Source organism: Melitaea cinxia, chromosome 4 (genome assembly GCF_905220565.1).
Source record: "Melitaea cinxia chromosome 4, ilMelCinx1.1, whole genome shotgun sequence".
NCBI lineage: Eukaryota > Metazoa > Arthropoda > Insecta > Lepidoptera > Nymphalidae > Melitaea > Melitaea cinxia.
This window is the reverse complement of record NC_059397.1, coordinates 16,135,376-16,151,378: the sequence shown is the minus strand read 5'-3', so window position 1 is coordinate 16,151,378 and position 16,003 is coordinate 16,135,376. Positions and strand designations below refer to the sequence as shown.

The following is a 16,003-nucleotide window of genomic DNA, read 5'->3' as shown; positions in this document are numbered from 1 at the left end:
ATACTACTGGCTGCTCCAAAAAGTTACATAAATCATTTTCATATAAAAAGAAATCGATTTCATTGGGCAAAGACAAAACAGGATAAAATATCTCATCAACAACTTGAATGTCATCATTATTATTTCTATTAGGCATGTCAGTGCGGACCCCGCTAATATCGTTATAAGCTACAAACAATTTATTTGTGTCTTCCTCACAGTTCGCATTTCGACTGCCAAACGCTTTAAGATTAATTTAGTTTTGAGTCAAATGACTCAGCAGGATCTTCTCACGTTCAGTTAATGTAGAATCTGAAATTTAAAAAAAATCCTGTTATTATATATACATTTTTTTGTTGAAAGTATACAATATTATGTATGTGATCTATTCCTTTAATTTCATAAATTTTTACTTAAAATATAATATTATAATATAATTTATTGCTTTTATTATATTAAGATACATTTATTATTTTTATTTCAATATTAAACAATGCTAATATTGATATATTTTATTAGTGATCGTTACAGTTTAATATGTATTTAATTTTGCTTTAAATAATAACACAAGTATACGACAAACGAATGCCCATTGCATGGTACAATTGGAATCATTGAATGTAATTATTTATTTTTTCCCTTTTTCTTCAATTTACTTGAAATATTATAACAATAAAATATACGTATTTGATTACTAAGGAAAGAGCTATATCTAAATAAATTATTTTGTCATTCTATTTTTTAAACTATACTATACTTTAATAGTATAATATCGAAATATATATATATAAATGTATAAAATATAGATAAATGAAACTGTTAAACATTAATGTTAATGCATATTTAACAAAACTAAGCAAACTTTTGATTTATAAAATGTAAATTATTGATGCAGTATAATTAAAAATTGATTTGACTCTCATATGCTTGATATTAGTCAAATGTGTACCGGGCTATTCATAGGTATAATGAAATAAATAATTTTCCCATAGAAAGAGTGTGTGCTTCTATTAATAACTGGCCTCAACTTTTAAGTGTATTGCAGCCAATGCAGACCACTTCAGATTAGCTTTATTTTCATAGAATTATATTAATGTATTAAACTAAAACACTGTAATAGTAATAAATGTTATGTGCAACAGAATAAATGTTTTTTTTTCTTTATAACAATATTCAGGACATATATACATATATATTGGCATTATATATTGGCCTGCAGTGTATATATATATATATATATATATATATATATATATATTATGGATAGATACTAATTACTACTATTTACATAGTCTACCACATAACTACATTAATAACTACCACAACTTAATCCCTTGTAGTTGAAGTTGTAAATTATGATTTGAAAATAATTTCAAGAAAAATAATTTAAAAAGGAGTAGGCTACAAAGAACTATACTGAATTACGTTCTTTGCTACATTAAAAGATTGTTGAAAATTATACCTCTATTTCTATTAGGTTTTCCCACAATTCTTTCATAGTTGCGAACAGGAACTTTAACATTTTCTACTGATTCATTCTGGGAAACTGTAATTACATTGATAAAAGTGAACAATAATAAATAAATATCTTTAACACATACACACGGTTGTCTTTTCCTAAGGTAAGCAACTTGTTTTATAGACAACAACCAACATGCATATATATGTATGAATTATAACATAATTATGTATAGTAATACACCCAGACTCAGGCAGGAATCGAACCTACAACCCCCGGAGCAGAAAATAGGACCAGCACAACTGGAATAACAGGCTACTCATCTAAATGTATAAAATTCAATTTTGAGACAAATAAACATTTAAAAAAAAATTAATACATAAAAATGTTTTAGTTGCTTATAATTATCTATGTAGTAACATATACAGTTAGAGAAATATTTTATATAATAAAGTGAACTTGTGTCATAAAATTAAATGCTAGTTAGCTATATGGTTATAGTAGACACGTTACTTGTTAATGTTTTATGTAATCAAAAATGTGAAATTTTCATTTGTTATTCTTACCTAGTGTTTTTTCAAAAGTAAGTCCTTGTGGTGGCTGCGAAGTAGAGGGCAAAGGGAGAAAGCTGTATTCAGCATCTGAAAAATAGTAGTACAATATCTAAATATATCTAGTATCTATTACTTGTTAATTTTTTTTTTACATTTTCCATTATTTACTCACTCTTAAATTATCTGAATTTTATTTTCTACTAGCTTCTACCCGCAACTTTGTCCACGTGGAATAGTTACTTTGGGCTAGCTGGGGAAGGTCTCAGAAGGAAAAAACCCAATTTTGGAACATTCTTCATTGGTGGTCCACTCTTATTGGTCTTTGCGAGATAATATATAGCCTATAGCCCTAGCCTTCCTTGATAAATGGGCTATCAAATACTGAAAAAAAAATTCAAATTGGTCCAGTAAGTCCAGAGATTAGCGCGTTCAAGAAAACAAACTTTTCAGCTTTATACTAATAGTATAGATTTGATATGAAATTATTTTTATTTTAAAATTAAAGTTAATGATTACTTATCTTGTTATATAGAAGATGAAAATGATTATTTTCCGAAGGTGTTATTCATAATCATTTTATAGAAAAATAAAACTAAAAATCTTATACTGCATTGGATTATTTGTATCATATGTTGTGAATCGTTGCATATATGTGTTAAAAGATATTAAAGATTCTCAGAAAGTGTTTTACATATATCTCTCATTTTATCAGCGATATGTATATCAATCAGCCTTAGATATCTGATATCTAAGGGCCAATATTATCTAGGTAAATGTATAAATAATAAATTAAATATATGTCACATGATTTTTTAAAACATTGACTAACAATAATCTATTATATGATATTTATTACAACTGAGATTGTACTGCCATTATCAGTACAAAATATATTTAAAAATTATCTTTTTCTATACAGTACAATTGTGAACATTTGTATGGCTTTTATATAATCTCATCTTTATTTTTTTTTAAATTTCCAGTACATACTTAGTAAGACAGAGTTTTTGAAACAACAAGACATTGTTTTCAAGAAAACTTTTTGTCACTTATTAAAAATGTATAAGACTTGCAACAGCAAGTTATTAAAATTATAAGTAAGTTCATTTAATTAACAATAAAAATCTTAATTTTATCCATCATTAAAAATATATTACATAACCAAACATGAACTAACAAGATGCTGTACCTCTTAAAAACACTTGTTACTTCTAACAACATAACATAAATAAATATAATATAATGAAGTAGTTTACTCACTTTTAGATAAAATATTTTCATTGCATTGCACATTCTCTGAATTTGTTATATCTTGAAAACTAGAAAATAAAAAAGAATTTATCATAAACATCAATTAGCATATTATGAACCAGAAATAAGGCTAGACAAATAGCTAAACAAGAACATCGAGAATTATGTTAATCATGTAATTTATAATTATCATAAACATATTTAAGAAAATTTGCACCTTTCAAGACTTGAGATTTTTCTTTTTCTTCACCATATAACGGAAAATCTACCAAAAGACTAGAAGACATCCATTGGTTGTAGCAAATTTAATGTTGGAATAGCATTTTTAATTAATCTATTGCCCTTTGTATTAAAATACTTTTTTTCAAAGTGATATCCACACAAATATTTAATTTCATGCAATTTTTTAACGGGTATGTAAGCAGTCTTCATTCCCAACTGCTTTGACCCATGAATGACACCTGAGAGTAGAATTTTAATCGTCAATTTAAATTAAAAGTTTAAATTTTACATAGTCTACAACTAGTTTTCTAGTATACATAAGTATGTATAATACTTTAATGTTACTTTATTACTACAGTTAGCTATTTACTGTTATAAAGATTATAAGTAGAATTTATTTAAATATTGTATTGTTCTATTGTTAACACCACAGAGCATAGTAATATTTACACTAACCGATCTGGATCAAGTGGAAACTTCTTCAAAAATACATTGGCTCCAGTCCAGGGGTCCTCTTTAGACCACAAATAGTACATTTTTGATATCTCACATTACGTTTCACTGTATTTTCTAAAGGAATGAAAACAGAAAAATATAGTATAAGTAATAAAAATATAGGTATAACTATAAAATACTATTATTTTCTGTTGATATAGATATTAAGAACTTATTTTCAAAAGCAAAATTACTTCGTTCGACCAAAAAGACCAATGATTCAGGTTCAAATACAAACCCATAGTAAATCCCTAGAAGCGACGAATAATATTCTCACAATAAAGTATTAGGGCTCAGAAAATATATATGCAGAAAAAAATAAAAATCCAAAATTCCGGGCGTGGTTACTCGGTGGTTGCAATATAATATGGCGGTTAGGAAATAATTGTTCGAGTCAAAATTTGACAATTACGACGTTTCCGACGTTTAAATTTTTTCATTTTGACGTACAATTTTGCCAATTTATATAAAAATTCAAGTTTGGTATACAAAGTATAGCAAAAAAAGTGTCGCCCTACTGGTGGTACCTATATTATTAATTTTTGATTTTAATGATTTATTTGGGTAATAAGAATACTTACAACCTTAACTCAATAAAATTAAAGTGAAAGTTAGCAATGCTGTATAAAGCTTAACGATTTAATATTTCTTAAGTAGTTTAGTATAAAGGAATAATCATGAAAAATCATCAGTCTGATTTGTGTGCAAGTTATATAAAAATATTTATTGTTGTTTCATGTTATTGGTAAGTTTTTACGAATTATACTAAACTTATTTTTTTTATTTTATGCATAAAATATAGTTTTTTATTAAATATACCATTCACTATTATATATTCATTGATAAACATGATAATTTTTAGTGGAATATGTCTTATCTATTACAGTTAATTTGATAAAAAAGCAAGAAAGCCGCCTAATTAGTTCTTAGAAATGGAATGTACCTAATAACATGTTCACATTTTCCAAAATTATTACCACTGACCACATATGTTATAAATAAGTTAAGCAAACACCAAATTATTCATTATTTTCTTTTTTTACAGGATAGTATCAATAGCGACAGTATTTGTTAATAAGACTCTTCTAAGTAGTGATTCTGTAAATTTAGAAGCCCCTTTGTTTATAACATGGTTTCAATGTATAGTTTCATTTATGATATGTTTTACATTGAGCAAAACAGGAGGTATTTCTGGTGTATTCGATTTTCCAGAAGGCACACCTTGGTCTAAAGAAACTATTATACAAGTAAGTAAGATGAACAGTTAAGTGTACAAAACTATAAAATTATTTTTTTATGGAATCTTGACCTCTCATTAATATTTTTTTGTCAATTTAATGTAAAAATATTTTTTTTTTTTATATTTTATTAATTATGTTGAAATTTCTTTATAATTTAATTTGTATATTTTTCAATATTCCCATTATATTAATAAAGAAAGCAAAAAGGTGATTCCCAATGACTTCATGTGGGGCACTCTGTAGACAACATTTTCAATGTTAACTTGTAATATTTTAAAATACTTGAAACCAAGTGACTTCCTTGTCTTCATATATTAAAAGCTTTGTCAAGATTCCATGCAGAAAAAAATATGCTATAGACTAATAATAATAATAAGAGAAGGATCTGCTGCAATGCGGGTGGTGGATAATTATATTCCCCTACTATGAGTATCAATCGCTATCAGGTGTACATGATAACAACGGGGACCGATGGCTCAGTATGCTCTCCGAGGCACAGTGGGGAGACCCATGAAGATTGCACAAACACCCAGACTATGGCAAACATCTGTATGGTGAATACAAATGTTTGTCATGTGCAGGGATCAAACCCGCAACCGCCAGCCCAACAGCCACAAACCAGTGCTGTGACTGTTGTGCCAATGCATCGTTATAGACGTATAGTATAATTGTTATCGACTTGCCTAACTTAAGTTATATTAAATACCACAATTGATTTCAGGTTATTCCATTGTCAATAATGTTTACATTGATGATAGCAGCAAACAACCTCTGTTTGAAATATGTTGGTGTACCATTCTACTATATAGGGAGATCTCTAACCACAGTATTTAATGTGATATTCAGCTGGATTTTGTTGAGACAAGCAACATCACATAAATGCGTTCTATGCTGTGCTTTCATCATATTTGGATTCTATCTAGGAGTAGATCAAGAAAATTTACTAGGTAGTAATAAGAATATTGTTTCTTTTTTTTTATTGCACTTGTATTTCGAGTGTAAAACAATTCATTTAAGTAAAAGAATATTATTTATATATGAATGCAACAATATACCAGACATGTTTCAATTTAAAACTTTAAAATTTACATATAAATTTTTAATAACTAAAAAAAATATTTAAGATTTTTATTCATAATAATTGTGTTTGCAGGCAAACGAAGAAAAACCGACTTCAATCGGTATCGACAAGTAATACAACATAGGTAGACGAAAAAATAGTCAATCGTATTTACACGCATTGTCAAAGATTACTCCAAAAGTTGTAATCAGATCTCGATGAAATTTAAATGTGATCACATGATAAACATCGGCTTTCGATTAAATTAAAAGTCATCAAAATCGGTACATCTAATAAAAAGTTATGCGGATTTTCGTGAGTTTCCCTCAATTTCTCGGGGATCCCACTATCTAACTATCTAACTCCTAATTTCCTTATCATGGTACCAAACTAGGGATATATCCTTTCTAATAAAAAAGAATTACCAAAATCGGTTCATAAACGACGGAGTTATCCCCGAACATACATTTACGGTCGAATTGAATAACCTCCTCATTTTTTTGAAGTCGGTTAAAAAAATTGTGAACATACAAATAGCTGTTCTAAAACATTTTGCATATTATTTTCAAATATCAAATTTTACTACGGATATAAGTAAATAATGATACATGTAACCATACTGAAACTTTTATTTTCAGGTTCATTTTCACTATTTGGAACAATATATGGCGTCATTGGTTCTCTTATGTTGTCACTTTACTCAATTTATACAAAAAAAAAATTACCAGTAGTGAACCAAGAAGTTTGGTTATTATCCTATTATAATAATGCATACTCGATTATATTATTTCTACCGTTAATGGTAATGAATGGTGAAGTGACCCAGATATGGAATTATGACAATTTTAATAGTGCCTATTTCTGGGTACAAATGATTATTGGAGGAATTTGTGGATTTGCTATTGGTTATGTGACATCGTTACAAATTAAGGTAAGATTTATAAGCTTGCAAAAAAAATTTAAAATAAAAATATAAATATCTTATAACATACAGACACGGTTGTCTGTTCCTATGATAAGCAACTTAATGTTTGTGTTACAGGTAACAGTTGACTGTTATAACTATATTTTTTTTTGGATAAATATACATCGAAATAATACACAATAATTACACCCAGACTCAGGCGGGAATCGAACCCACAACCCGCCGAACAGAAAGCAGGGCCACTACAAACTGCGCCAATGCGGGTTGCCGGATATATTCCCTACTATGAGTAACGATCGCTATCAGGTGTACATGATAGCAACCGGGACCAACGGCTTGCACACATACCCAGACAGAAACGTTTGTCATGTGCGGGAATCGAACCCGCAACCGTTCAGCGCAACAGCCACAAACCAGTTCTGTGACAACTGCGCCAACGCGTCATTACGTCAAATCTAACTATTAATTTATTTATTATGTGTATCAACTGTTAAATAATATAATATAATAATAATAATATAATATAGTGTATGATGTTAATAGAAAAAAATATATATATTCAAGCAAGCTTTAAGTTATTATTTCATTTTTAGGTCACATCACCTCTGACGCACAATATATCTGGAACGGCAAAGGCATGTGCTCAAACCGTGATTGCAACACAGTGGTTCAATGAAACTAAGAATGGTCTCTGGTGGACTTCAAATATTATAGTGTTAGCTAGTAGTGCATTGTATGCAAGGTTTAAACAAGTTGAAATGGAAGAAAATTCTAAAAGGCCCATTCCAGAAGAAAAAAAAAGTTTAGTGTAAATGATATAAAACATATTTTGTAAGGAAAATTAAGTTTGTATTAAAGATTGGTTATGTAATTGTATGTACCAAAGTCACAATTAAGTCTAAGTTATAATAAAAATCATATAAAATATGATTTTATACTTATATAATCTACTAAAAATAAGTTATTCCATATCACTACTATATTTATTCATAGATATAACATAATAGTATCGTATGCATTTTGTAAATTCAGTGTGGGTATGTATTAAAATGTGTGCATGTAATAATATATATTTATACATATATACCAAAACAGGAAAATCCTTAAATAAATAATAATAAATAATAATAAATAAATATCTACACAATACACACACGGTCGTCTGTTCCTAAAGTAAGCAACTTAATGCTTGTGTTATAGGTAACAGCCGACTGGTATATAGCTACATATTTTTTTTTCGATAAACATACTTATAAATAATACATATATAAATATATAAATAAATATTTATATTACACCCAGACTCAGGGTGGGAATCGAACCCACAACCCTCGGAGCAGAAAGCAGGGTCACTACAAACTGCGCCAACGGGCTAGTCAACTTCAGTCCTTAGACAATAGAAATTGTAAATCGAGTAAAAAACATAATTATTAATTTATTACATTATAAAAAGTATTAAGTATATGTAAAAATAATATAAGTATTATTAAAGATGATTAGAATATCATATTACCTTGTCAGATATGTACATCGTCCAATATTATTATGAGTCCAATGATTTCAGCGGTATAGAAAAAATATCAGGAAGAATTTTTAACACGATCAACATTAAAATTATTTTATAATTATTAATTTATGTATGTGTGACTAGATGTGCCCGCGACTTCGTCCGCGTGGAATTTAATAAAAAAGTTATTGTTCGGTTAGCAGTTACAAAATAAATAAATTTCTAAAATAAAAGTAGCCAAAGTTACTCCTTACTACATCAGCTATCTGCCAATGAAAGTCCTCTCAAAATCAATCCAACCGTTTCAGAGATTAGCCGGAACAAACACAGAAAGACAGACAGACAAAAACTTTTAAAAATGTCATTTTGGAGTCAAATGTACCGTGTATATGTTACGCTCAAAGATCGAAAACGCTCATTGAGCGGAAAAATAGTTCACAACGCGATGTGGTCACAGTAAAACATCCACATAGCGAAATTCGTGTTATGGCTCTAATGAAAACGCGCACGACGCGTTGTGGCAATCAAAGAAAGACCAAATAGCGAAATTCGTGTCGTGGCTTACATGCTATTCGATCTCAACACGTTGTGGCAATGAAGAAAAGCCATGACGCGTATGGAATACTATTTGATTACAATGCACACTACTTTCCGATATAGATCCTACTAGGCCTAGGCTGGAAACGTTTTGGTAGATGTCCTTAAGAAATATTTTTCATTTTATAAAATCACGGCATAGCGTGTTTCTCATTATCAAATATATTAAGTATGTAATTGTATAATTATATAAATTAAAATGAAACGATATTTATTATTTATTGAGATTACTTTATATTTAAAAAAATCAATGTATTAAGTAATAAATCACTGAACACAAAATATTCATATCATTTGTAAATTACTCATAATTCACATAAAATGATAAGGGTTTTAATTTTTTCATGACAATTAAAAATCTTTTAAGAAATAAAAATATTTAACACAAATGTTTATTGATCACCAATAAACAACAACAATGTAGGTACCTATATTAGAAATAACTTTAGAATAATAATGTACCTATATTTATTTTTACATGAACTATTACTGTGGCATTTTGAGTTGCATTTTATATTCTTGGAGCGACACTTGCACTTTTTATCAATACAGTATCTTTTGCAGTGGCACATTATAAACCCTTGCTTACTTCCAGACGATAACATAGATGCTGAGCGAAGTGTTAACGATGAAGTTGAGGGCACATCACAAATGTTAATAAAGTTGGTTTCAGAAAGTGTAAATTAATTACGTGCATAAAGTCTATCGAGTGTACCTTCCTTGTTTCCTAACTGGTAGAGACCTGATGGATTAATGCTCATAACAACACGCATAACATTCCTGGGTTCTGCACGTCCTCTATTAACATCAGGTACTCTAACTAAAACGTTAGTACCAATTTCAACGCAGGGAAATTTCAAATTAGACAATGAAACCATTTAGTTTGCCTGTTCCTGTAGACCTAATTTAGCACATTCTCTTTCAACGTTTATGCTATTCTTTCTGAAACAGAGCTTACAAGTTACATTTGCTCTCTTTACTTTTTCTGTAGTCATAATAAAACTGCGATCAGTGCTTGTTTCCACAAACTCATGTAATTTATCGTAAAACAAGTCTTTTTTATTCGTCATAATTAGCGCTGACATTAAAATTCACTCTCATAAACAGAAAAGAAATGAATAAAACTGAGGTTTCAATGCGTCTTTGCACCCGAGCCGACACCGACAAGTTACAACCTGTCCGTCGTGATATGGTTAACACAATGAATGCTCAGAACGCGTCATGGCTTTTCTTCATTGCCACAACGCGTTGAGATCGAATAGCATGTAAGCCACGACACGAATTTCGCTATTTGGTCTTTCTTTGATTGCCACAACGCGTCGTGCGCGTTTTCATTAGAGCCATAACACGAATTTCGCTATGTGGATGTTTTACTGTGACCACATCGCGTTGTGAGCTATTTTTCTGCTCAATGAGCGTTTTCGATCTTTGAGCGTAACATATACATCCATATGCATTTAGTAAAAAGCGGTTATTTTATTATTACAAACAGACACTTGAATTTTATTTATTTTTTATATATATATATATATATATAATATATTGTATATATATATATATATATATATATATATATATATATATATATATACGAATAAATAAAATTGGAGTATCTGTTTGTAATAATAAAATAACCGCTGTTTACTTTGTTATTTACGTTATCAATATTTTGTCTATGACAATATTATCTGTTAGAGGTCACTAACGAGGTAATTTTAAATGTGCAAATAATATGTAATGCAGTAATGTTTATAATTTGAATTTTCTTATATCCAACAACATTAACTTTACTATTGAATAAAGTATTCTTGTTAATTCTTTATTCTTCTGTCTTTCAAGAAAAGTCTAATTAAGCTATAAGTATGTTTTTATATTAGGTTTGTTTGATTTTTTGGTTTGCGCAAGATATGTTATAAACTTTGAAAAAATATTGCCTTATATTGTACATAGTTTATTGCTATTAATATATGCAATTTATAATTACAGTGAAGATTAAAAGAAATGCATTTATTTATACTAGCACTTTGGTAATAAAAATATACTTAATAATGAATGGCATTTTTTATTATAGTATATTATTAATAAATTAATTTCTATTAATTTATTAATAATAATGAGATGTCAAAGATATTTATTGTAAAGAAGTAAAGAATTATTATAAAAATATTTTTTCAAACATTCATGGCTCACAGCACAGAAGTAAATCCTAGTGGGGACTGTTTATTTATTTATACAATATTCATTGCATATAAGTTAAATTAATCTACATGCGATCTTAATAAATGTGATAATTGAATTTTAACATTTTTATATTTATGTTTGTCATATACATTGATTGATTCTTCCTCATCTAAATCATGGTCATACAGTTCAATCCCATATAACTTATTCCAGTCTCTAGAAAACATTGTATTATTAAATTCTACCCATTCTGTGTATCTATATCTTTTCGTCCTAATACTGTAACCCATTATTTTAATGTCTTTCAAACGTGGCTTGTCAGAATTTTTCATAGGATATTCAGAAGGTCGTGGGTACTGTGATATAGCAAATTTTATTGAATTAGAAAAATCACTCTTACTACTCATAAGTGGTATTAAACTTTTACCATCAATACATTTGACTGATTTATCATAATTTTTGCAATTTATCGGTGGTTGTATGTCTGCTAGTGTAAGTATTGTTGGAAATATATCAATTAGTTCGACAGGAGTTAATATGGATTTGGGTGGTTTATTTGGAATTTTAAATATTAGGGGTACTCTTAGAGCTACGTCGAAGTTACTGTACTTAGCCCATAGGCCGTTTTCACCTAGTGACCAACCTGAAAAAAAGTTAAATAAATTTTAAGTACAAAAATGTGTACATAAATTAAACGCCTATATTTTTATATAATTATATATTTACATAAGTTTAGGGTCGCTCAACGTGCAATGGAACGGGCTATGCTTGGGGTTTCTCTTAAAGATAGGATTAGAAATGAGACTATCCGCGAGAGAACGAAAGTAACCGACGTAGCCTACAGAATTAGCAAGTTGAAGTGGCAGTGGGCTGGTCATTTGTGTCGCAGGACCGATGGCCGTTGGAGTAGACGGGTCCTAGAGTGGAGACCGCGTCTTGGCAAACGCAGTGTGGGACGTCCTCCGGCCCGTTGGACCGACGATATACGTAAGATTGCCGGTGTCGGCTGGATGAGGATTGCGGAAGACCGGGATGTCTGGCGCGAACTTGGGGAGGCCTATGTCCAGCAGTGGACTGCGATAGGCTGAAGTGAGTGAGATATACCTACATAGGTTTCGATATTTATTAATATATTTTCATGTAGTCAACAGCGCTTACTTATAGCGAATTTTAAATTGTGAATATTAATATTGAACATTATGAAACATGACGACAGTAGTCGAATGACTTACTAAGTTAGAATTTTCATAGTTTTTACTACTAGGATGGCAAATAATCATACTGTCCACCTGATGGTAAGAGGTTACCGTAGCCTATGGATGGCTGCAACACTAGAAGCATCGCAAGCGCGTAATTTACGACCCTACTCCCAATCTCAAAATCTATCAGGAGCTCAGGCCAAAAGTCGGGCTGCTCCAGATTTTAAGCAGGTTATGCTACCTACCTCAACAAAATAATATTTATTATTAAAAAAATGTTATAATTACCGTGATCACTTGTTAAAACTACGATAGTGTTATTTATGTCTACATGTCTTATTAGGTTCCCTACGAGATCGTCAATATAAAGCGCTGCAGCGTAGTAGTTTTGTCTGATTTTCAATGTCCATTTTGGAGGAATTGTTCCAAAAGGGAAAGAAATGTTGAGATTCTTTATATCGTCTCTTTGTCGTACGTCAGTCCAAGGATGCCAAGCCACAGTAGGCATTTCGTTTGGCATGTACGGCATGCTAGGCGGCTGTACATTACCGATAGGTACTTTTCCTAAAATTAATAACACATGAATAAAAGCCGGTCAGGTTTAAATTGGACGCTTATAAGAAAAAGTTTTCGTACTACATTTTAATAATAATTACGTTTTTGCGATTGAGCTAAAACCTTTTTAAAGTAGGTTCATTACTAGTATGGAGTAAGAATATTGCAGGAAGGTACAATAATTGATACAAGATAAGTTTTATTGTTTAAGTTGCTATTGTACTTTATATATTTTCTAATGTTTAGGGGAATTTCTTTCATTATAATGAAATAACCTTTTTGGATTTTATCGCGGTTCCAATCCGAAAAAATTGTTTCATTGTAATCGTAATTTATATTTTACAAAATTTTAATGTGTACCTATAACTATTAGGGTAAGGTGGGGTACAGTGTTACACGGGGTACAATGTTACAATGCATATATATCCGTCCCTGTCCTTTACTTTTATGATGCTGGTATAGACGTTTGTCAAGCTCCCAAGCAGCCATCTATAAACAATTCTCATCGCGGCAGTTTGTACCGTATTTAAAAAATAATAAACAAAAAAGGTTTTTATGTGATAAAACGACGAAAAAATAATTTCAAAGTTTTTAATTTCTTTCCGGAGGTATTGTATTTAGGTAAGTGATGGTAATTTTCCTTTATTTAATGTATATTTAGCTAAAAATTACTTGTAAGTACTTTGTTGTAAACATAACCTAAAATACGCTACGAATTTTTTTATTTGGTTTACCTCTCTGGGGCACTGTGTTACAAGTCACTGTGTGACACTGTAACAATTAACATTTTTATACTATTTCAAGGTATTAAAAGAAAATGGTGCGAAATCGTAAAAGGAAGACGGATTACGGTCTTCATAGTGAAAAAGATATGGCAGAAGCGATTATGATGGTTGAAAGTGGCGTGAGTCTTCGAAAGTGGCGTGAGTCTTCGAAAAGTAGCAAATGCAAAGCATGTCAGACAGATGTCTATAAGTTCCCAAAGGATATTTTAAAGAAATTTAATATTTGTTAGAACTTTTTCTTTTATTGTTAGTTTTTCTATTACTTTTTTAAATGTTGTAACATTGAGCCCCTGACCCTGTAACAGACTACCCCAGATACGGGGCTAAGTGTTACAATCGACTGATTTAATTAATGTGCAATTTAAATTAAGTAGTTGTTAATAATGTTAATGTTTGAGTTATTTTAATTAAAGAGAGATTGTTAAAGTTTATTTCCTTGCCAAAAATATGCTGATTAATACAATATTTTTGATACTATATTCTAGTTTATTTTTTTTGTAGAACTGTACCCCACCTTACCCTACAGTTACGTATATTTAGCCTTGTAAAATATAACTGGTTACGAATAGAAGTCTTATTGTTAGTAATCGGGTAGGTATCAGTTCGATGGGTGCCAAATTGTTCGCTTTTATTTTCGCGTATAAAACTTTAAAAATTTAATAAAACATTATACTAAAAAAAAAACGTACTTAAGTACTTGTGGGGATATTTTAATGGAATATGGGGCTTGTGAAATCCGACCGCTAGTAAAAAAGGTTTATCATTCCTCTTTTTTAACAAATCTATGCTATATTTCAAAGTTTCCAAATCAGGCAGAGTTCCATCGGGTTGTTCGCGAACATTTATTGGACATAAAAGGTTCTTGTGTAACTCATTACTATGTTTGCTTTTACAAACTGCAGCATCTTTGTATTTCTGCGACGCCGGATGGTACGGTTTTTCGGTCCAACTGTACGGATAATCATCAGTAAAGTTGCTACTTAGTCCTGGATGAAAAATTTTACCAACGGAGTACGTATCGTATCCGTTTTCTTTAAATATTTGAGGAAATGTAGAAAAGTTCCCAACGACATCACGCCAGTAGCTATAAAAATCGTATAAATGAAGCTTATCAGGTCGACGACCTGTTAATATGGAATTTCTACTTGGTGCACATAGTGCTTGCTGTAATAAAAAAAAAATTAAATCATGATTGACAGTTAAATATTTCTCAAGTACTAGTATATAAAGGAAAATCTTTATCAAAACTTACTTGCGCAAATGCATTTTCAAAAGCGATACTTTTTCGCGCAATTTTTTGAATATTTGGCAAAAAGACATTTTTGCCTGTCAGATGTCGCATATCGTCTATAAGAATAATCAATACATTTCTCTTTACCAGATTAGTTTTTGGACAATCTTTAGACACTATTTTACTTAAAGAAATAATACATACATAAATAACTAAAAATAATTTCATATCTCTTATTGCGTTATTATAAGACGAAATAAAAGTAGAATACTAAAGTTAGGCATCTATAATAGTTGTTCGAGAAAGCACGAACTCACGAAGTATAAATATATATCATTCTATACGTCGTGCGAGAAAGTTTCACTTTTGACAGATGCAGAATAATAATCACTAACCATTAACAGATAGCAAAGAATTTTTTTTAATATAAACAAATCAACTAAAATATTTTCATTAAATATTGCGATGATAAACTTAGTTTAGAAATAATATTTTAAGTAATGTTGTTTATAATAAAATTGTACTTGTTATGGCAATAATGAATTATTGACATTGAAATCGTGTGTTGTATGTACATGTTGCTTAGACTATCTATTACTAGCACACACACATACATTATTATATAGTTCGATTTCTATGTCTTTTTGATTTCTTTATGTATTTAATACTCACACATATAACCAAACCAGTAGCCGTTCATTGTGCGTGTAATTGTCATTCAAAAGTTCAAAACATCTGTTGTATGTGTTGTGTTTTGTATTT

The 16,003-nt window shown here is 29.8% G+C and overlaps 3 protein-coding genes across 3 annotated transcripts; 1 reads left to right on the top strand and 2 right to left on the bottom strand.

The window, feature by feature from the left end:
• Positions 1-235: 235 nt before the first annotated feature.
• LOC123670430 lies at positions 236-4,478 on the bottom strand. Its single transcript, XM_045603926.1, has 6 exons — positions 4,199-4,478; positions 3,922-4,035; positions 3,253-3,311; positions 2,005-2,079; positions 1,442-1,525; positions 236-291 (listed from the first exon to the last, which is right to left on the bottom strand). The coding sequence occupies exons 2-6, from the start codon at positions 3,999-4,001 to the stop codon at positions 236-238; spliced, it is 354 nt and encodes a 117-aa protein (XP_045459882.1). The 5' UTR covers positions 4,002-4,035; positions 4,199-4,478.
• A 90-nt stretch (positions 4,479-4,568) lies between these two features.
• Positions 4,569-8,116, top strand: LOC123670314 (GDP-fucose transporter 1). Its single transcript, XM_045603818.1, has 5 exons — positions 4,569-4,705; positions 5,006-5,207; positions 5,923-6,148; positions 6,900-7,192; positions 7,780-8,116. The coding sequence occupies exons 1-5, from the start codon at positions 4,638-4,640 to the stop codon at positions 7,996-7,998; spliced, it is 1,008 nt and encodes a 335-aa protein (XP_045459774.1). The 5' UTR covers positions 4,569-4,637; the 3' UTR covers positions 7,999-8,116.
• Positions 8,117-11,548: 3,432 nt separating this feature from the next.
• LOC123669956 (iduronate 2-sulfatase) lies at positions 11,549-15,562 on the bottom strand. The gene is made up of 5 exons (XM_045603466.1): positions 15,446-15,562; positions 15,263-15,357; positions 14,700-15,174; positions 12,959-13,234; positions 11,549-12,114 (listed from the first exon to the last, which is right to left on the bottom strand). Exons 2-5 carry the CDS (start codon positions 15,350-15,352, stop codon positions 11,549-11,551), a joined length of 1,407 nt encoding a protein of 468 aa, XP_045459422.1. The 5' UTR covers positions 15,353-15,357; positions 15,446-15,562.
• Between the last annotated feature and the right edge of the window lie 441 nt (positions 15,563-16,003).